Source organism: Limulus polyphemus, unplaced genomic scaffold, assembly GCF_000517525.1.
Source record: "Limulus polyphemus unplaced genomic scaffold, Limulus_polyphemus-2.1.2 Scaffold6089, whole genome shotgun sequence".
In the NCBI taxonomy this organism is placed as follows: Eukaryota; Metazoa; Arthropoda; class Merostomata; order Xiphosura; family Limulidae; genus Limulus; species Limulus polyphemus.
In genome coordinates, this window is record NW_013671699.1 from 27676 (window position 1) to 50334 (window position 22659).

At 36.6% G+C, this 22659-nt stretch overlaps 1 protein-coding gene and 1 long non-coding RNA gene across 2 annotated transcripts in view; both read left to right on the forward strand.

Moving 5' to 3' along the window:
- LOC111089380 overlaps positions 1 to 2388 on the forward strand; it is a 15379-nt gene extending 12991 nt beyond the window's left edge. The window contains exon 8 of the mRNA XM_022401787.1: positions 1023 to 2388. Within this exon, the coding sequence (XP_022257495.1) occupies positions 1023 to 1138 (116 nt within the window). The 3' untranslated portion in view covers positions 1139 to 2388. The remainder of the gene's footprint in view (positions 1 to 1022) is intronic.
- Positions 2389 to 6439: 4051 nt separating this feature from the next.
- Positions 6440 to 22659, forward strand: part of LOC111089381 — a 21258-nt gene continuing 5038 nt past the window's right edge. The window contains exon 1 of the long non-coding RNA XR_002613660.1: positions 6440 to 6454. This is a non-coding gene — a long non-coding RNA (uncharacterized LOC111089381). The remainder of the gene's footprint in view (positions 6455 to 22659) is intronic.

A 22659-nucleotide genomic window follows, 5' to 3' on the forward strand; every position in this document is an offset into this window, starting at 1 on the left:
TTTTTTGAGTAATATTGCGTACTTCATTAAACACATTATTATCAACGATATCGAGGAAATCCTTAATGATTTGGATATGACTTTGTCTGGGGAAACGATGCACGTTCATGGTCTACTTACAGCTGCTATATTCGTTAAAAGTTATAGTATAAACGCCAAAAGTCGTCGAACTGTTAGAAACCTAAAAATAGCCTACAAACTATTACAAAAAAGTCAAATTAACTGCTGGTGATTTTTTTTTCACATTTCTCATTATTTTTCTGCCGAAGCTCAAAATCAGAGGTGTCAAAAATAACATTTAAAATCGATATTTCGTCTTCCAGAAATCGCTATTGCAGGAGCTTTTCGTTCGATACCAGAACTAATCAATTGGGTTGGTGGACAACAAGAGATAAAAGTCTCTATAAAAACGCTATTTACATAAACAGTATGACACACTTTAAATTTTAACACTGAAAACCAACGAACTATTTGAAACAAAAAAAGCGAAATATTGTTATAACAATCAACTTAACTGTATATGTTGTTTTTCTACATTAGTATAATATATTAGATACATAAATAGCGATTCATAGTGTTTTGTTTATCATCGTCCAACCGAAATAACGAGTTCTAGTATTGAACGAAAAGCTCATTGGGCAACGACGTAAGGAAGACAAAGGATACATCTTAAATGCTCTTCTTACACGCCCCCAATTTTGTGCCACAATAGACAAATTAAAGTAAAAGTATAAAAACTAATGAACGTCTACGGTTAACGTGATCTTTAAGAACTCTTATACATAACCGTTAACATTACATTTTTATCACACATTCTTGTAATATGTACTGGACAGGATGTTTTCCATAAAAACTGTATTTTTTACGTTTTATTTTAACACGTAATCATCGTGTCTTTTTGTGGCTACACTTTGTAGATTAAGAGATTTACGTTTCTCTAACAAAATGTAGTAACAATCGGGTTATATTCATATTGACGTTAACAACATACAATCGACTTAACAGTGTTTTCTGTGCTCCAGGTTCTGAGGAACTAATTTCCAGCGAGGAGGAATACAGTCGCACTTACAACAGACTTCGAGCACCGTCTCATCATCATTATCCTCCTCGAGAAATGTACGTGGGAGAGTGGGAGTGAATTCTTGGAAGAATATGTATTAAATATTAAAGAAACTGACAGTAGGATTATTTATCTGGCAACCAGGATTGGACTACACAACGCTAATAACGTTTTTTCTCAGTCATTTGTATTTATCCAACCGTTATGTTGTGATACTTGAGAATTATTGGACAGCCAGTGACCTCTACAATTAGTAAATAACAGGCAAAAAAGCTGACAACTCAAGATAACTCGAGTGAGAACCTTCATGACTATGACGTTTTGAAATGTAGTTTTATAATAACGTAGTTGTTTTCTTACACTGGTTAAAGATATTGTTGTTAAAGTCGCGTCCGAAGGCTTACTAAAGTATTTAAATAGTTGTTAGTATAAGTCAGTTAACCCTTAAAAAAAAAGCACGAAGCTGTAAGAGAGCGTCTCAAAACTTTTTCTTATAATGCCTCAACTGAACAATACCTTTATTAATATCACGTCTACCCCTACAAATAAAAAAAATGTTAACCAATCTTTTGTATTGCTATCATGCGTTTAAAGGGGAGGGGGGGATTATTTCATTTCAATGACAAGAGAAAAAAACAATACAAATTATGTTGAACCACAGTCATTCCATTAGTTCTTCTGGTGGATGTTTTGTTTTTAAGCCTAGAATTTAAGGTTGACCTTGAATTTGACATACGGTTACCGTCCTCCGTGAGGTTATATATAACCATTGTTTTCTTGAGATGACGACTTTCGTAAGTGAAGTATATTTTTATTCACTATATATCCAACAAGGGAATCGGTAGGCTTATACTTACACACGCGCATGCACTTTGGGTGTTAGTGTTCTGTTTAAAGAATTTGTGATTTATAAGTTAAGCCTACAGGGGATCGAATTTGGACGGATGGGACAGTAAGCGAACACTAAACCGATAGGCATCTTGTAAAGCTGGCCGAACCTCGTGAGGTATTATTGGGTTTACGGCCGAACATATCGATAACAGCGAGGGTACCCAACCAATAAAATAATACATTATAATTAAATATACTTGTCATAAGACATTAGTATTAGGCCTATTATATTTTTAACGTTGCATTATTTATCTATGCACTTGGAAGAATTCTTGAAAATCCCTAATGGACAAGATAAAGAAAATATAATAGGGTTAACACTAATGTCTTATGACAAATATAGATGATTGTAGTATTGCTTCGCCATCTTGAAGAAGTTATTCACACCATAACGATACATTCTAATCTTTATATAATAAAGAATATTTAATTAGTTACCGGGTTGTTGTTTTTATTTTCGCTCTGAGTAAGTAGCTTGCTCTGATCAGAAATGATTATTAATTACTACTGGCCTGCTGTCAAGACAACCTGATGTCGGGCCGAAATTATAATTACTACTGGCCTGCTGTCAAGACAGCCTGATGTCGGGCCGAAATTATAATTACTACTGGCCTGCTGTCAAGACAGCCTGATGTCGGGCCGAAATTATAATTACTACTGGCCTGCTGTCAAGACAGCCTGATGTCGGGCCACTCTAAGGTTATATGATAAATTCAATGTTCTTGGATCAAAAACAAATATTAAAATCTTTTAAACTTGTATTAAAACAGTTTTGTCATAGCTGACTTCTCTTCAACTACTTAACGTAAGTGTCATGGAAGAAACCCTAACGGTATAAAAGGGAACTTCTAAATAATTTTTGAAGAACTAGGTATGCTCTTATAAAGGTGCTGCAACTAGAAGCAAAGAAAAGAAAGATTAGCATAGAAGCCATTTTCTTCACTTCTATGAATTGTTTGTAATGATAATTTCAATCTGATGAGAAGATAGAAAAAAATATTGGTTGATAGTCATCATTACTACACGATTATTATGCTATCACTTAGGTTTAACTATTAATTTAAGGTTTTTTTTATCTTTATATTTAGATACTTTGAAAGACGTATTTGAATATAATATGGCTTATCTTTAAACTTAATATTAAGTCACAACAAGATATGTTCATATATGCGTAAATAACGATGTCCAAGTCTAAGTGTCATAATAAAAAAACAAAAAACCTTACATAGTTGGTAGAGTTTTTTTTTTCTTTCGGCACGTGTAAGTTTTATGATACGAAGGTGTGAAATATTACGATATCCACAAATATAATTAATTTACAGATTTTACAAAACTAGAATAATCTGGATGAGACAGTTTCCATTAATGCGATGTAAGGTCTACATGCATTTCGTTAGGCTTAGGACAAGTTAATGGTAAGGTTTAGATACACTTCGTTAGGCTTAGGACAAGTTAATGCAAAAGTTTACATACACTTCGTTAGGCTTAGGACAAGTTAATGCTAAAGTTTAGATACACTTTGTTAGGCTTAGGAAAAGTTAATGCTAAAGTTTAGATACACTTTGTTAGGCTTAGGACAAGTTAATGCTAAAGTTTACATACACTTCGTTAGCCTTATAATAAGTTAATGCATCACCCAGTAACAAAGGCTCAATTTTTAACAGATGAACTAATTATATAACAACGTAGCGTCCATTACTTTTCGTCTTCCGGTTGCTTAGCGGTAAGCTTGAGGGCATATAATGCTAGAATTTGGGATTTGATTTTTGTGTCAGACACATTACCGATAGTTCGTTATGCGTGGTAACTGGCAATGGTTTCTAATGGTGTAAAAGCCACTTTGTTATATACATATCCCAAATACAAGATGAACCAACCCAGAAACAGTTACAGCTGTATATACCACATGATTTTTAAACCTGCGTTATTAGTAGTTTCAGATGACTTGCAGGTGTAGTTTCTGTTGTGTGTACCAGAACATATATAACTACGTACCAGTGCTAAGGTTCAACTAAAGTAGGTATGAAGTGTGTATGTATATATCTTTTACTTTGACAAAATGGGGTTGTTTTTTTTCTGTTTACTAAATAAATAGTTTTGCAGTATGTTTATCGTGCCACCAATTATTACCAATGAACTTAAAACTAGTAGAAAAATCTGGATATTCTATGTACAACAGCTGGTCCCCCCTTCTTTTTTTAACTTGTGAATTGGAGTTAGTCAATACTGAGGAGACTTACCGCTAGAGGGAGCTGTTTAAACATGGAATTACACATACCTTTGTTTTCTTTTCGTTGTTAAGCACAAAGCTACACAATTCGCTAATTGTGCACACCGCGGGTATCGAAACCCAGTTTTTAGTGTTATATGAGATTGTAAGTGTAGAACGTGATAGATAGTATTACACCTATAAGTAGAACAGTGAGTCCTCTTGTATTTACGGACCGCTTGTTGTCCACGTAAAGTAGGATATTCTTAGGGTAATAGAATATGTCTAACACAGTGGATGTATTGTACATCATCAGTACTAGGATGTATTGTACATCATCAGTACTAGGATGTATTGTACAACATCAGTACTAGGATGTATTGTACAACATCAGTACTAGGATGTATTGTACGACATCAGCACTAGGATGTATTGTACGACATCAGCACTAGGATGTATTGTACGACATCAGCACTAGGATGTATTGTACGACATCAGCACTAGGATGTATTGTACGACATCAGCACTAGGATGTATTAAGTTAAAGATCGTTAAAAATCTCCTGTTGATGTAAAATACAATAACATCTTATTTAGTGAAGTTTGTTTTAGTAAAAACATAAAGCCTAGTCAGTAGGTAACACGTGTTAGCTTGTATTGACATGGTAAAACATAACTCCTTGGCAATAGGTAACACGTGTTAACTTGTGTTGACATGGTAAAACATAACTCCTAGGCAGTAGGTAACACGTGTTAACTTGTGTTGACATGGTAAAACATAACTCCTAGGCAGTAGGTAACACGTGTTAACTTGTGTTGACTATGGTAAAACATAACTCCTAGGCAGTAGGTAACACGTGTTAACTTGTATTGACATGGTAAAACATAACTCCTTGGCAATAGGTAACACGTGTTAACTTGTGTTGACATGGTAAAACATAAAGCCTAGGCAGTAGGTAACACGTGTTAACTTGTGTTGACATGGTAAAACATAACTCCCAGGCAGTAGGTAACACGTGTTAACTTGTGTTGAGATATTAAAACATAACTCCTAGGCAGTAGGTAACACGTGTTAACTTGTGTTGACATGGTAAAACATAAAGCCTAGGCAGTAGGTAACACGTGTTAACTTGTGTTGACATGGTAAAAACATAACTCCTAGGCAATAGGTAACACGTGTTAACTTGTGTTGACATGGTAAAAACATAACTCCTAGGCAATAGGTAACACGTGTTAACTTGTGTTGACATGGTAAAAACATAACTCCTAGGTAACACGTGTTAACTTGTATTGACATGGTAAAACATAAAGCCTAGGCAGTAGGTAACACGTATTAACTTGTGTTGACATCGTAAAACATAACTCCTAGGCAGTAGGTAACACGTATTAACTTGTGTTGAGCCTAGGAGTTATGTTTTACCATGAATAGGTAACACGTGTTAACTTGTGTTGACATGGTAAAACATAACTCCTAGGCAATAGGTAACACGTGTTAACTTGTGTTGACATGGTAAAAACATAACTCCTAGGCAATAAGTAACACGTGTTGACATACACGTATTTTTAAATTTAACAACGCCCTTTAAAGGACATTTGACCAAACATTAACAGGATTTCACTGATTTGTTCAGTATATTCTAAATGCTTTTGATAACCACCGTTAATAGTTACTTCGGTGCCTCCTAGAAGTTATATACATTACCATTGTCGAATGTCACGAGGTTTTTAGTATCACTACCACCAGGGATCAGTTTGAAACTTGGTGGTAGCACAGCGATTGCCAATTGTCGATGGATAATTTAGGGGGGTCAGTTTGGTAACCTCCAAAAGCTTATTACCAAGAGATAGTTCTAAATGTTCCAGGTGTTCTTAGTATCCTTTAGGAGGTATTAGCATGGCTATCACCAGGGGTCAGTTTGGTAACCTACAAAAGGTTATTACCAAGAGATAGTTCTACATGTTCCAGGTGTTCTTAGTATCCTTTAGGAGGTATTAGCATGGCTATCACCAGGGGTCAGTTTGGTAACCTACAAAAGGTTATTACCAAGAGATAGTTCTACATGTTCCAGGTGTTCTTAGTATCCTTTAGGAGGTATTAGCATGGCTACCACCAGAAGTCAGTTTGGTAACCTACAAAAGGTTATTACGAAGAGAGAGTTCTAAATGTTCCAAGTGTTCTTAGTATCCTTTAGTTAAAGCACAACTATCACCAGGAGGCGGTGGTACACTCCCTAGAATCTTTAGATACAGCTATCACTAATGGACAACGAAGTGGCTTCTAGGAGGATTTTGTACGTAGTGTGTTTGATAATGTTTTGACCAGAGTATTCCAATCATCCCATTGTACCTACAAAACATTTTCTTGAAATATAAAACCAACTCGGTACTTGAGAGTTAAATGGGTTTGTCTAAAGTTAGGTTATTTTTTTTTCTTACTAGATAAAGTCGGTAAACTAACACTTTACTACAAACTAAGTTTCGTTCTGACGTAATATTGGTGACAACTATTTCAACCTGACTTATAAAAACATTCCCCAAACTGGTACAACGAAAGATTAATAACCTTATCCATACGTACATTAAAATTTAATAACGCTCAAAATGTTTAATTTTCAATCAGAAGAAAACATGCAACTAAAATTGAATTTAAGATGTTACCTTGTTTCATCTAATTATTAGAAAAACCGTTGTTTCTATCTTTCACTTCAAATTCAAAGAAATTATTAAAACTGCCCAAAGAAGAAGATAATAATTACTTTTCAGCCGAAGGAGTCTCATCAATTTTAACTGTATTGTAATTTTTAAAGAAACAGCAAATAAAACTGGACGACAGTTTTGTTTTATGAGTATTAAAACTTTCGTGATAAGTTATTGACGTTTCCTAAACAAAATGGACGACAGAACGACAACAAAAATGACATAAAACGACTGACAAAGAGGTGGATTTAAAACATTATGTCCAATGCAAAGTTTGTGATAAATGAAAGCGTTACGGTTCTAAACAGCCTCTCTTGTCAGACTGAACAATCTTTTAAACACTCGGTGCTTCGCAGCATTTTTTTGCTCCCGATAAGCAAGAATGCAGTGATAAATCAATTAAAACTTCCCATTAGTTTCAAGGTCTTTGTAAAGTACAATATCAACTGACATTAAACTCACTCCTACTGTGCCATTTGGCGGGATGAAATGAAATCTGACAAGTTCACCTTGAACCGTTCCTCCCCTCGTTGGGTAGAAAAATTCCATTATGTACATGAAATAAACAAATATTATTTTATTTTTCGTTATTTTGGCCCTTTACGTCTCGTCTGGCCCAAGGACAAATCCAATAATGCATAGGCCTTTAATACGTATTTATGGGTACCTTTCAATTGTAATGCATGTCTAACAAGGAAGATGCCATTTTAAAATCATACATCTATCAGTTATCCGATTGTTCTCGTTTGTTTGTTGAATAAAGGAAACTACATTCTTTTCAAATAGAAAACCAGTTATTTTACTAGTATTTATTAGCAAGAGTAACTGTTCTAGTTGGGGTAAAAAGGTGTAATAGAATCTTTACTGTTGATTCTTAATATCAAAAGTTAAGTTCCCTTTGTGTGTTGTTAAACATCCGAAACTACCTTTTAGTTTGCTATAAACCCTTTTCCCCAAATAGTTATGTATCGTTGTAGGCTATGTTGTTCAACCATGACAAATTATTAAACACCCGAAACTACCTTTTAGTTTGCTATAAACCCTTTTCCCCAAATAGTTATGTATCGTTGTAGGCTATGTTGTTCAACCATGACAAATTATTAAACACCCGAAACTACCTTTTAGTTTGCTATAAACCCTTTTCCCCAAACAGTTGTGTATCGTTGTAGGCTATGTTTTTTTTAGTTTAGAATTTTTTATTGTTGTTTCGCCAGAGGGAGTGTTGATAAAACGTGAGGAGCGCGAGGCTTAACGTTTGGATTTTTTTCTTGAAAGGTCAGAATATACTTCGAAGGTATAGAAATACGAATTAGGTAAGAGTAGGCTGTAGAGATTGTTGATTGAGGAGTCTCTGGGTTGGTTATTGAGTCGGCGAATGTGTTCGTTTGTTACTGCTAGTAAATTCAGTACAGTGAATTTTGAGTTTGTGCTTCAATGAAGTGCTAGAGATCCAGAAAGATTTAATTAGATAACTGTTCAACCAGAATGGAGGAAGTAAGTCACTGAACACAAAGCATTTCAATTGCAACTTCGAAGGAAATACTGTACACTAAAGTCGCTAGAAAACCGAAACTATTACCAAAAATATTGATAATGATTGGAAAACAAAGACATTACATCCGAGATCGTGATTTATCAACTACAGTTGACAAACCAAACGGATGATTACGAGAAGATTAGGATATTGCACCCACTCCAAATTTGATGAACAGTGCCTTACTTGTAGAAACCAGTCCGTGAGTCAATAGGTTTATTGATGGAAATAGGCACTGTTTTAACGTCACCATTGTTTGGACTGATCTGGTTATGAAAACTGAGAAATCTTTCACAGATACGAAGTAAAAAAGATGGATTGGTGCGAACAGCCAGAGTTCATAAAGTTCCAGAAAAAAAAGAAAGGGGGAAGCTCCCCCCTACACAACATGATCTGTGGATAATAGATGTAGGAGAATAGACTTCATGTGGAAACACGGGTGGGAGGTTCGAGTTGCGCCAAACATTTTTACAACATATGACAAGGAAATCCCACGAATTGCTTGACATTTACATAACTAGAGGTTGGACTTCCAGTAGTAACAAGGATGGAAGCACAATGTAATGGACACGTGCAATCTAATGCAGAACACGGAAAAACAGGTGGTCAAAACTAAAGGGCACCCATAGCGATTGTCTTTGGAAGCAGGTCGATGAAAGAATGTCCAAATGGTTAACTTCCGAGAAGACTTCACCAGAAGTAAGTGAGCCTGCTGAAGGCCCAGTCGAGATCACTTCCAGAGTATCACCAGGAATAGAAACATCAGTGGATTCCCTCGACCATTTACCTGGACAGAACTCACCAATTTGTATGACAACAAGTATGGATGAAGGGACAAGAAGTCACCCTACATTTGTACCATAAGCCACAGAAACCGCCAGAAGGATTTGATGACTGGACATTTTAGGGACAGTAAACAAGTTAAGAAAGAAGATGAAGATAGTACTTGTTCCACATATTTAACAAACTATTGTATTGTCGATATTTATGAATATCAGTGTTGTTATTGTTGTTTGTTAGGGTTCTGTTATTGTAAATTATGGGAGTTTAAAATTAATTGGCCATTTTTGTGTAACAGGACTTCACATTGCAGAGAAGAGGCAGTGTTTTAGGTTATTTTTTTCTTTAGACCTAGACGTTTATATTGTTGTTGCGCCAGAAAGAGTGTTGAGGTCTCATAATATGCACGTGACTCAACCTTTGAATTTTTTTAAGTTTAGAAAATGACTTGAAAAGTACAAAAAGGCGAGTTAAGTAAGGGTAGGTTGTAGAGATTGTTTATTGATTAGTGAATATTGGTTGGATTGGTAATAGGGTTAGTGAATACGATAGCCTGTTAGTGTCAGTTCAGTACAGTAAATCTTGAACTTGTGTTTCGAAGAAATACCAGCGTAGGCGCTGGAGAAGGAGGACCAACTGGCCATCACCTACCCCACTACTAACAGCAACAATGTATGTTTGAAAATTGTTGTAAACTCTACGCATTTCTGTCTTTCTTTCGTCTATTGACAAGCTGTCTATGAACGAGCGGCAATTTATTTATTACCGATAGGAGGCTAAACATCGACAACTGGGGCTCAAGTTTCGATCTTTTATTTCATTTTACCCAAAACAAATGTTATTAAAACTTGTATCAAAAGAACACTTGAAAAACCTTAACATTTCAGTTATTTTTGGAAAAAAAAAGTGGGGATATATCACAATTTCTCAAAAGTTGATTTCATGATGTCATTAGTTCAGACGTTTACTGGGGCTACAATTATTGCTCAGGAAATTGTCGCAGTTCTTCGATTGGTTGGCTCACCCACCACCTCATACACTTGTGCCCTAGTTAAACTAGTTTACGTTCGTCATTAGTAGATAAAGTAGTCACCCATTCAGTTTAACTAGGGCTAATGAAGAACGTAAACTGTACATATAGTAGTCACCCATTCAGTTTAACTAGGGCTAATTAAGAACGTAAACTGTAGATAAAGTAGTCACCCATTCAGTTTAACTAGGGCTAATGAAGAACGTAAACTGTAGATAAAGTAGTCACCCATTCAGTTTAACTAGGGCTAAAGAAGAACGTAAACTGTACATATAGTAGTCATCCATTCAGTTTAACTAGGGCTAATGAAGAACGTAAATTGTACATAAAGTAGTCAGGTACATAAAGTAATCATCCATTCAGTTTAACTAGGGCTAATGACGAACCTAAACTGTACATATAGTAGTCACCCATTCAGTTTAACTAGGGCTAATGAAGAATGTAAACTGTACATATATTAGTCATCCATTCAGTTTAACTAGGGCTAATGAAGAACGTAAACTGTAGATAAAGTAGTCACCCATTCAGTTTAACTAGGGCTAATAAAGAACGTAAACTGTACATAAAGTAATCATCCATTCAGTTTAACTATGGCTAATGAAGAACGTAAACTGTACATATAGAAGTCATCCATTCAGTTTAACTAGGGCTAATGACGAACGTAAACTGTACATAAAGTAATCATCCATTCAGTTTAACTATGGCTAATGAAGAACGTAAACTGTACATAAAGTAGTCACCCATTCAGTTTAACTAGGGCTAATGACGAACCTAAACTGTACATATAGAAGTCATCCATTCAGTTTAACTAGGGCTAATAACGAACGTAAACTGTACATAAAGTAGTCACCCATTCAGTTTAACTAGGGCTAATGAAGAACGTAAACTGTAGATAAAGTAGTCACCCATTCCTATATGTACAGTTTACGTTCGTCATTAGCCCTAGTTAAACTTAGTCATCCATTCAGTTTAACTAGGGCTAATGAAGAACGTAAACTGTAGATAAAGTAGTCACCCATTCAGTTTAACTAGGGCTAATGACCTGAGCAGTTTGGACTAACATTTGAGCCCCCCAGTGGCACAGCGGTATGTCTGCGGACTTACAACGCTAGAAACCGAGTTTCGAAACCCGTGGTGGGCAGAGCACAGATAGCCCATTGTGTAGCTTTGTGCTTAATTCCAAACAAACAAACAAACTAATATTTGATTATTTTCAGCATGATTTAATATAATAATAACGTTTAATACTCATCCTTCAATCATGAAAGTCTGCCTAGAATCAGTGCCTTCGACAGATGAGGAAAATCTGGAGTGCTCTGGTTGTTCCAGAATGATGCTACTTTCTTTAATGCCGTTACTTCACTAGGAATAAGTCTTGGTGCGTCGAATGACCACTTGACATGATTTGAGGCAGAAATTTGCATCTTTTGTAGTGTCAGTGTCAAAGTAAAAACGTATAACACTTAGAGTGTCAATGAAATGTTTGAATCCAGTACATGAGATCCACAGAAAATGTTCCAATGTCAAGATGCACTGAGTAGAAAAAGTAAAAAGAATAAATTTACAAGCATATAACCATCTCCTAATGAACTTGGATGGGCTCTTACAGATTTCAGGTTGGAAATGATGGATTCTCAGCCAGTACCATCTGCAGTCCTTACAATGACCTCTTACGGCTACAAGACAGGATGTCAGTCAAACAGTTGGGGGTGCCTCAAGAACACAAACATGATGGATGCTCATCCAGTACCATCTGTAGTTCTAGCAATGACAGCTACAAGACAGGATGTCAGTGTAGAAACTAAAGATGTTCTCGAGGAAGCTGCAAATGTCCATTGTCTTTTGACATCCGAGAGCCAGAGCTGGACTCAGATTCAAATTCTGGAACAGATATTGGCTACTAATTAAGTACAATACACATCGTTAAGAAATAGTCATATGCCTACATATATATACATATTATTCACTTGAAATTTCAGTTTTGTTTGTAAGCACAAAGCTATGCAACTTTAAGAGTTACCAAATTAATATATATATTTATTTTGCTTTCTCGAGTTGTCCATACAGATCCACGGATTTCAGACAAAACGTCAAATAAGTCAAACAGGATGATCTAGAGAAAGAGGAACTTTCTAGAAGCTGTAAATTAAGGAAACTGGATTCAACATTTGCATCCCACCTTATTGAAACTAAACACTAATTTGATCCAGAAAAAACTGAGAAATCCGTGAAAAGGGTAAAAAACTAGATTTCTAGGATTTTTTAGAGGTAAATAGATGTCTAAAACCAAATGCAGAAAAAGTTCTAAACGAACAAACCAGCTTAAGCTCTTCCCCACTTGTATCGAGGTGAATGTCAAGACCACTTCCAGTTCTTCGTTTAAACATAAACCCTGCTATAAAACACTTCAGTCTGTACCTGACGATACCTTTACCGGCGGAACCATGGTCGTACTAAATACAATACAGTATTAAACTGTGAGTTAATTGGTAGTTTTTGTAAAACGACACACACCTTGGACGCCATCTTGGAGTTTGGGCTCACCTCCGTAAAATTCTACGAGCACACAGAAATGTTTGTTTAATTTCTTCCAAAACTACTCGAAGGCTATCTGCTCCTAATTTAGAAGTGATAGACTAGAGGGAAGGCAGGTACTGAGCTATTCTTTATCAACGGAAAGTGGGATTGACCGTCATTTATAACGCCCCAACAGCTGAAAGGGCGAGTATATTCGGTGAGCGAGTTCGAATCCGCTGATTCCAAGTCGAGCTCCCTGATCACCAGGCCAGTACACAGAAGACAAACATAATTTTTATGTGTTTGGTTGTTTTAAGCGCAAAGCTACACAGTGGTTTATCTGTGCTGAGCCCACCACGTGTATCGAAGTCTGATTTTTAGTGTTATAAGCCTTCGGACGTACTGCTGAGCCGCTAGGGGTTAAGCATAATTAATTGTATAAGCAATGGTTTGTTTGTTTGTAGTTGAGCACAAAGCTACACATTGGGCTTTCTGTGCTCTGCCCAACACGGGTATCGAAGCCAGTTCTAATAGTATAAGTCCACAGACATATCGCTGTGCCACTGGGGGCAGTATAAGCAATCGAAAAATCATGGAATCTAGAGCTTATGGTAGAAAGAATGGGACCGAAAAATAAGAAAGGTTTTTGTTTGTAGTTAAGCACAAAGCTACACAATGGCTGTGCGCACCACGGGTATCGAAACCCGGTTATATTAAGAGAGCTTATAGTGTTTTCACTGTTGACGAGAGTAGGATGACACTGCCTTTAGTCAGCCCCCCCCAGTGGCACAGCGGTATGTCTGCGGACTTATAACGCTAGAATCCGGGTTTCGATACCCGTGGTGGCCAGAGCACATATAGCTCATTGTGTAGCTTTGTGCTTGATTACAAACAAACAAGCCTTTAGTCAACTTAGTTTGTAATTCTTACTTACAATTTATTAATAAAATAGCAAGTTCTTACCGTCCTTGGTAAGGCCAGTAACATCAAGTTTTAGACCAGTCAACATTCTATATAATCATTATCTTTGAGCCTTCAACTTGCCCATCCCGTGCAGGCCTGAAGTTATCGCGCCAGTCGCGTGCTGAGAGGGAGACCTTGGGATGCCAGATAACCCCTCCCTTTCCTCTGGCCCTTTGAAAAGGTGAATATCAATAAAGCATAACATCTGATATCCGAAGCACGTCACATGACATGTCACTGGAAGAAATATTTCGAAAGTTATAATTACGTATATAGTAAAAGTTTAACAAACTTTACATTCCCAAAAGACTTGGAGTTAGCAGGAGCTAAAGAAAAAAAAACTTATTTTTTTGTTGTTGTTTGATAAAGATATTTTCTTAGAATAAATAGTTTTGATAGTCGACATTCGAGAAATTAAGCTTCTCTGTTATTAGATCGATAATTATAACTCACTGGAAATGTAATGTTGCTAGGTAATTTAAGTTTTGAAAAATAGAAACATATACAAAAATATTTTGAAAATATGTACTCTCTCTCTTTACCTTTGAATATCATCACAGTGTGGAAACAAAAGAAAACAAAAATGCATCTCAATTGTTAACATGGTCAATAGATGGCGCTAAAAACTTGTACAGTAATCCTTGTTTTAATAATGAAATGTTTAAGACTAACACACAAATTCAGAGATTGTGAGTCTATGTTGTTGTTGTTGTTACATTTGCTGGTTCTACTGTTAAGTCATTTACGAGTACGTCCAATCCCTCACCCAACTGTTTAAATCATTATTTATGTTTGATTCGTCTGTTAGTTGTTAATGCTCACAGCATTATGCTGGCTGTGGTCTATAAACCGCGGGTGTCGAAACCTGATTTTTAGCGTTATAAGCCCTCAGACTTAGCGCCGAAACACCAGGATGCAGTTAAGTTTGATTTTATTATTCTGAAACCTAGCTTGCACCAAATATACAAGATACACAAATCGTGTAAAGTATACTTTATTCTGGTATCTTATTATTATTTTGTTTTGTCCACAGACAGAGGAGACAGCAGGTGCACTTTTATAATAAATATGTTGATGTAATCTAGACTCGATCAAATTAGTCGTATCCTTGTCAGTCATCGAGCCCAGCGTACCCAAGTCACCTAAACATCAACTCCAGTTTGTCCATACTTCATAGTTAATTGGCCCCGTGTAAAGTATATTGAATGTTATAATTGTCACTCATTGCAGTAATATAAACAAGTTTTACCACATTATCAAATGAAAAGTAGGCGTAATGTGAAGTCATTGAAAGTAAAGTATGTTTCTTAGTACGAGTCATTACCCACACGTTCGCCAAAGGCTTAGATGTCAGACTATATCAAATAAGTTAATGACACAAAAGAAAAAAAATATACAAGCGTGCAGAATGTTTTCGACGTATTTTGCAATTCTCGGGTTTTCCATAACCTTCAAATATATTTGGCAGTACATGTGTAAGAGATTGGGTGGTCCTTTACTCACTTTAAATACTGTTGTCGTAACGTTATTCTTTCGTTGGGCGGGTTGTTCTTTTGCATTATTTGGTGGAAATTAGTTTATTTCTTCGTTAACGTTTGTACGAGCTGCCTTCACTAGTACAGTGTTGGAACTTGTAGGCCTAAGTTTAAAAATGAACGTTCGAACGGAAATATTTCGCTAATGGTACTACAACTGACGTAAGGAGAAACTTACTTACTACATATACCTCGCCCCCCAGTGGCACAGCGGTATGTCTGCGGACTTACAACGCTAGAAACCGGGTTTCGATACCCGTGGTGGGCAGAGCACAGATAGCCCTTGTGTAGCTTTGTGCATAATTAAAAACAAACAAACAAACAGATATACCTCCGCAGGGTCCCCGAAAGTTTTCTGTTTTAAGAGTCAATAAAACTTAAATTAAGAGTAACAAATATTTTTATTTCTTGCTTTTGAGATTCATATGTCATGTTGTGTTGCAGCCTACAGAGTACATAATTCTTCTCGTGATTCATGGCATGCGCGCGTTTTACTCATGTCACGGCGAAGTTACTAGATTTTGGTGACGTCATCTAGAACATTCTAGGTATTCTAGGTCTACTTATATAAACTTTTCAGTCTTAACGTCATGCGTCCTCTGGCTAACATCTAATTTAGAGCTTTAAAAACTATAGCTTACAACACTATATTTATGTATTGTTATAACCGTGGTACTAGAGCTTTGATTTGCCATTTTCAGGGCTCGTGATGAGGATTGGATTACCTCTTTACCCCTCCTGCCTTTTTTATAACACACCCACAGATCCACAATGTGGAGGGCGGTTTCCTTTCAGGCCGTAACAAGACGCGAACCACGGATACACAGACTGACATGCTAACCGCTACATCCTTCTCGGTCCTCGGTTATTAGGTGCCTCACGCTTTATTATTGTTTTTACCTATTAAAAAAAACTCTTCCTAAAGTTTAGATGTGGTAGAGGCAAGTGAGAAGACAAGTCTTAGTAAATACGTGTAAATAAGAAGGAACCTTGACTAGTTTGACATTTAAAAAATCAGAGAGAGTTGTCATAGCCCAGAAATATGCGTTTATCTATAGACGAACTAACAAAATACATGGTCGGACATAAAGTAACAGTAAGCTAGAAAATGTAACATTGTATTTGACGTATTTATTTTTGTGTTTGTCATCGTGCATGGTGGCGATAACATGATATAATACATTACATGATAATAAGAACCAACTTCAATATCTGGGCTGTAAAGTAAATATTAGGGACACTGGTTTAAGGTGTATAAAAGTAGTCCTATAATATCTAGAATGTTCGCGAATGTTAATGATCAAGAGACTTTGCAAAATATCTAGAAACAATGATGATATAAATACGAAAACCAGTGAATAATTGAGTTCACTTCTTTCAATGATTGAGATGTTTGTGAAGTATTTGAATCAGTGTTAATTATCGTGTATAGTCAGTTACTCGATCGATCGATTAGACGTGAAATTGTACAAGTAAGTTTATTTGTATGTTCGTCGTTAGTACTGTTCACGAGTGAATTTCTGTTAAAAGTAAAAACATTATTCGTGAACTTAGGCCTACAACTATGTACAAGTGATAATAATCTGTACTAAACGTTAAGGCAAAAATAAACTATTCTGTTAGGCTTCTCGTTATTTTCACCCAATAATTTAAAACAAAAATCTGCCGAACGACAGAAGTGATAGAATATGTTACGACAGTACAAACGATAAATTATAAATTATGTTATTTTTATTGTTAATGTTTTTACTTTTATCTTGCTTTATTTCTTACTCTTTCTTGTCTGTTACTTTTACTCCTAGGCCCGGCATGGCCAGGTGGTTAGGGCGCTCGACTCGCAATCTGCGGGTCACACCAAACATGCTCGCCCTTTCAGCCGTGAGGCGTTATAATGTGACGGTCAATCCCACTATTCGTTGGTAAAAGAGTAGTCCAAGAGTTGGCGGTAGGTGGTGATGACTAGTTGCCTTTCCTCTAGTCTTACACTGCTAAATTAGGGACGGCTAGCGCAGATAGCCCTCGTGTAGCTTCGCGCAGAATTCAAAAACAAACAAACAAACTTTTACTCCTGCATTCAACAGATCATTGCTTCACTCCACCCACCACCCAATATGAACGTTATGATCTAGAGGGTACACAGCTGTTTCATTTAGAACATAGTTTAGTTCCTGAAGTGATTCTCTGAAACAAACAATATTGGTTTTAATTGTCTTCAGTATCAACCGTGCAAAACCAACTGTACCAACAGATCTATAGAACTTTTGCCCTACCTTGTATAAGTACATAACCTTATTTTTGTTGTACCATATTTTTTTTTAAACATTATTGTATTATAACTGTATTGCCTATTTATTGTGGACATGGGAAAAAAGCGTGTTATATAAATGAAAACAAAACGAACAAGAAGACAACACGTACCTAAATTGCTATATACCAAAATCATTTTATTGTTTCTTCGCCAGAAGTGGCGGCACTATATACAGTAGCGTAGTTACACTGTGGTATTACACTTCTCCAAATGCAGCTTAATACACAGAATAAGACTTTAATTTTTGTGTTAGAGGTTGTTTTATGAATTGTACAAACTTTTCTCGGCAAATGTGATGATATAGTCAGTATGGACTGATATTTAACTAATACACACGTTTGTCTTCAACAGAGGGAAGGAGAAATGGCACTATAACGAACAGTTACGTAAAGAGGTAAAACCATTGGTAATCTGGGCTGGGAGTGTCGCAGTGGTTAGCGTGCCAGGCTGCAAACGTATAGTCAGAGGTTCCAGCTGAACACGTTTAGCACTTTCAGTTGGGGGGGTTGTAACTGTGTCACTCAATCTCTCTATAGGGATTATTAGCCATGGAGGCGGAGGGTGTTTCTGATTATTTGCTCTCCTGCTGATCAGTAGTTCTTAACTAGGGATTACTAGCCCTAATCTTGGAGTCCTTGATCTAGCCGTTTAACTTATTTGTTGCATAAGATGTCGTTCTGGTTAAAAGTACCAAACGCCAAAACCACTTAAAGTTGTCTTGTATATTCTTGGACACAGGTGTTTATGAATAAAACGCGTACATCTTGAAAAAAAGGAAGAAAAATAAACGTTTAATTGCAGATATATGTTACGTTTATAAGTATAGACGTGTAGAGACTTCGTTTCTTAGTACAAAATCTTATATACTAGAACTCGTGGGCTGTGCTGTAACGAAAGTCAGGTTCCAATTCTCCCCACTTTATCATCTGAAGACACGCGCATGTTATTAATACCATACAGGAACGTTGGATTGCGACATTGTTAAATATTTAATAAGTTACTTAGTAACGTCAAATACCTACTTACTGACGTTCCAATCGTCTGGGGAAAGAAACTAAGGCTTTGTTGCAGCGCCCTCGCGCCTCTAACACTTGTTTAAAAAAACTTATATTATCCAGTCTATAAAACAATAACTAGTTTGTGAATATTATTAAAACTGTTTCACCACATTCCAAACTCTGTTTAAACGTAATTAAACCGACGATAATTCTTATATGGTCTTAAACAAGTGTTTCTGGTTCACAGTAGGATTTCTACAACGGGTTATTTAGCCTTCTAGTGGATTTTACTTGCAAGTCGACAGACGATTCTATCTGGCCAATTAGGAGAAACATTTTTGAAGCGAAAAGATCAAAGACAAGAATCAGAACAGTTTTTATAATAAAATTATATAACTTTGTTCATCATTTTAATCTACGTTCCTAGATTTTTCTAAAGACATTTATAATAAATACTTTGGTTCAAGAATACAAAGGGAAATACATCAATTTAATTCATATCAATTTTTATTTCAAAGAGTAATTTGGTTATTTTTGTGCTGTCTGCTGTGTTCACATGATTTTAGCGTTGTAAGTCCATAGACTTACCGCTGTCCCATCGGGGGACTTTATTAAGAATTAACTAATACCTGTTCTATTTTTATAATTGTCTACAAACGTACAATTTTCAAGAAAGTAGGCTTATAAGATATATCATTAAATATACCGATGTAACCTCATAACACAATATATATATATATATATTAAATCATAAGAGAGAGTTTTTTATTTCATTTATTTTACAAACTTTCGGTTACAGTTCTAGCAATTATCTTCAGGTGTGTTTTACATCCAATATTTAGCCCCCCCCCCCCCGGTGGGTAAGAAGTAACTGTTATGAGCTAAAACACTAAAATTCAGGATTATATATCCCGCAGTTGACAGAGCGCAGAGAGGCTATTATAAATAAATAAATATCAAGAATATTTAGCAAATGTCTGTCCTCTGGGCCCCCCAGTGGCACAGCGGCATGTCTGCGGACTTACAACGTTAGAAATCGGGTTTTGATACGCGTGGTGGGCAGAGCACAGATAGCCCATTGTGTAACTTTGTTCTTAACTACAAATAAACTGTGTACAGAACAAAAAAAAGCAAATATATAGTTTAAAAACTCGAATGAAATTTGTAATTGAAAGCTTGCGGGGTTTACTATGACCTGGTGGTTAGGGGCGCTCGAATAATAATATACGGGCTAGAGATAGAAACCCTTTGCCGAACATGCTCGTCATTTCAGCCTTTGGGGCGTTATAGTGTGACGGTTAATCCTAATATTCATTGGTAAAGAGTCGTCGGTGGGCAATGTTGATTAACCGCCTTTCCTCTAGTTCAGTATATCACTTCAAAATTAGGGACGGCTAGCGCAGATAACTTTGGAGTAGCTCTTCGCGAAATTCAAAACAAACAAACGTTTGTGAAAAAATAAGAGCACCGTGAAAGAGCTTGCTTTTATGTTTTGATAGACATACGCTATGTTGTTAAGAAGTGTCCATTGTTCAGATAAACGTACTTATACAACAATGGAGATCATTAAATTGTTTACTTATAACTGTTTTTAAAACGACCAATGTTACATGCTTAGATTTAAAGCGTTTTACTATTTCATAGATTTAAAGTAATTTAATAATTTTTTGTTGTCGTTTCAGAATGCCCCCCAGTGGCACAGCGGTATGTCTGCGGACTTGGAACGCTAGAATCCTGGTTTCGATACCCGTGGTGGGCAGAGCATAGATAACCCATTGTGTAGCTTTGTGCTTAATCAAACAAACAAACAAACGTTTCAGAATCACCGTGGACTACATAAAGGGCTATCTGGGCATAATCGTCTCTAATTTTCTCTGTTTGTTGTTAAGCGCAAAGCTACACGATGGGCTATCTGCGCTCTGCCCAACGAGGGAATCGAGACCTGAATTGTAGCGTTATAAGCCTCTGACTTGTCACTGAGCCAACGGGTACCCCCTAATTTTGAACTTATAAAGAATGTCTTGGATATATTTTATCTTGCAGACCTGCCCACCTAGTGGCACAGCGGTATGTCTGCGAACTTACAACGCTAGTATCCGGGTTTCGATACCCGTGGTGGGCAGAGCACAGATAGCCCATTGTGTAGCTTAGTGCTTAATTACAAACAAACAAACAATCTTGCAGACCTGCCCCCCAGTGGCACAGCGGTATGTCTGCGGACTTACAACACTAGAATCGGGGTTTCGATATCCGTGGTGGGCAGAGCACAGGTAGCCCATTGTGTAGCTTAGTGCTTAATTACAAACAAACAATCTTGCTGACCACAATCGGATACATACACTATGCTGCCGCTTCTGTTCCTTAAGAAATCAAACTTCTCACGAACCAAAGATTAAGAACCTTTAAACAAGAGGTAAGGCAACTAATGAAATAGCACCCTCCGCCAACTTTTTAGCTATTCTTGTCTGACCGTCACTGTTGTATCCCACCCATGGTCTCAAAGTGTGGAACGCGAATTAACGGTAATAGGTCGCGAAATGTGAAACCCGGGTACGCTAACCCACTAAGTCACACCCGGACCATAAAATAATAATATTTTCACTTTACATTTAATTTTTTTACATTCACAACTTTGATGTCAGAGGAAACTCTTAGTAGAGTAATTACAACGGTTGGTAAGATCAGTTAGTCGTGAATCAAAATATAGGCCATATTGATCACGCAATTTTTACAACACAGCATTAAATTACGATTAAACTGAATGTAGATTCCCTTTCTAGAAACATAATGTTTCGCTGTGTTCATGTTGTTGTTTTTAGCATTTTTAGCGCCATCTTAACAACAACTCCGATGGTAAATATATAAAAAGTATTTTTTGTTTGTTTGTTTGGAATTAAGCACAAAGCTACACAATGGGCTATCTGTGCTCTGCCCACCACGGGTATCGAAACCCGGTTTTTAGCGTTGTAAATCCACAGACATACCGTTGTGCCACTGGGGGGCAGTATTTTTTTTTATTTTATTTCTTAGAGCAAAACCACATTCAGCTATCTGCTGTGTCCACTGGGGGACAATCGAACCCAGGATTTTAGCGTTATAAGTCCGTAAACTTGCTACTGTGCCATCAGGGGACGAATATTTCAAATGATTTTTCGTAGAAACTGAATAGAAGTGGTTAAAATATGGTTGGCGTACCGTTTTATCACTTAAAAGGTAATCAGTAAAACCATAAGGAACGATCACAGGACAATGAATTACGTAGGCGGGGTGTAATATTATAAAAAACTATATATAATGTGTTTTAACTAGCATATAGAGCCTTATTGCTTAAACAGCGCCACCCTAGTCTGTGTTCTGAATTATCTTTAGTCAAGTTATTTTGTTTTTTATGACGTTTGATAATATGATACGTCGGTGAACAAAAGTCTTGTTTCCCAAGTTATTCAACCCTGTTCACACCCAATGTAATTATTCAACCCTGTTCACACCCAATGTAATAGATGATAATTGTTTAAACACTCTAATTCGTGAGACGGGGCAGTTAATACTTTAACCTTCATTATTATCTAGGCTAAACTCAGGCCTTGGTCTTAAATTGAAAACGGTGTTCATTTGGGTAAAAGGTGCATTTTTCAATTATTTTTTCTTACTGAGCTTGTAGAAATAATGAACATCAAATCGAAACGACATAAAGTCACATAAAGGTAAATCATTCAAGGTATTCGGTTTAACGTTAGTTATTTTTTCAGTTAACTTCTGTAAAACTGTGGTAAATGATGTAAAAAAAGCTTCTCTTCTGGACAGTTGCAAAAATACCAACACCAGAGTGTCCTTTTCTGAAAACTAGCAAACACTAACAACACTAACCACGGCTCCAAACTGTTGAGGGAATCTATCTAATCAACACCACCCACGGCCCCAAACTGCTGAGGGAATCTATCTAATCAACACTAACCACGGCCCCAAACTGTTGAGGGAATCTATCTAATCAACACCACCCACGGCCCCAAACTGCTGAGGGAATCTATCTAATCAACACTAACCACGGCCCCAAACTGTTGAGGGAATCTATCTAATCAACACTACTCACGGCCACAAACTGCTGAGGGAATCTATCTAATCAACACTAACCACGGCC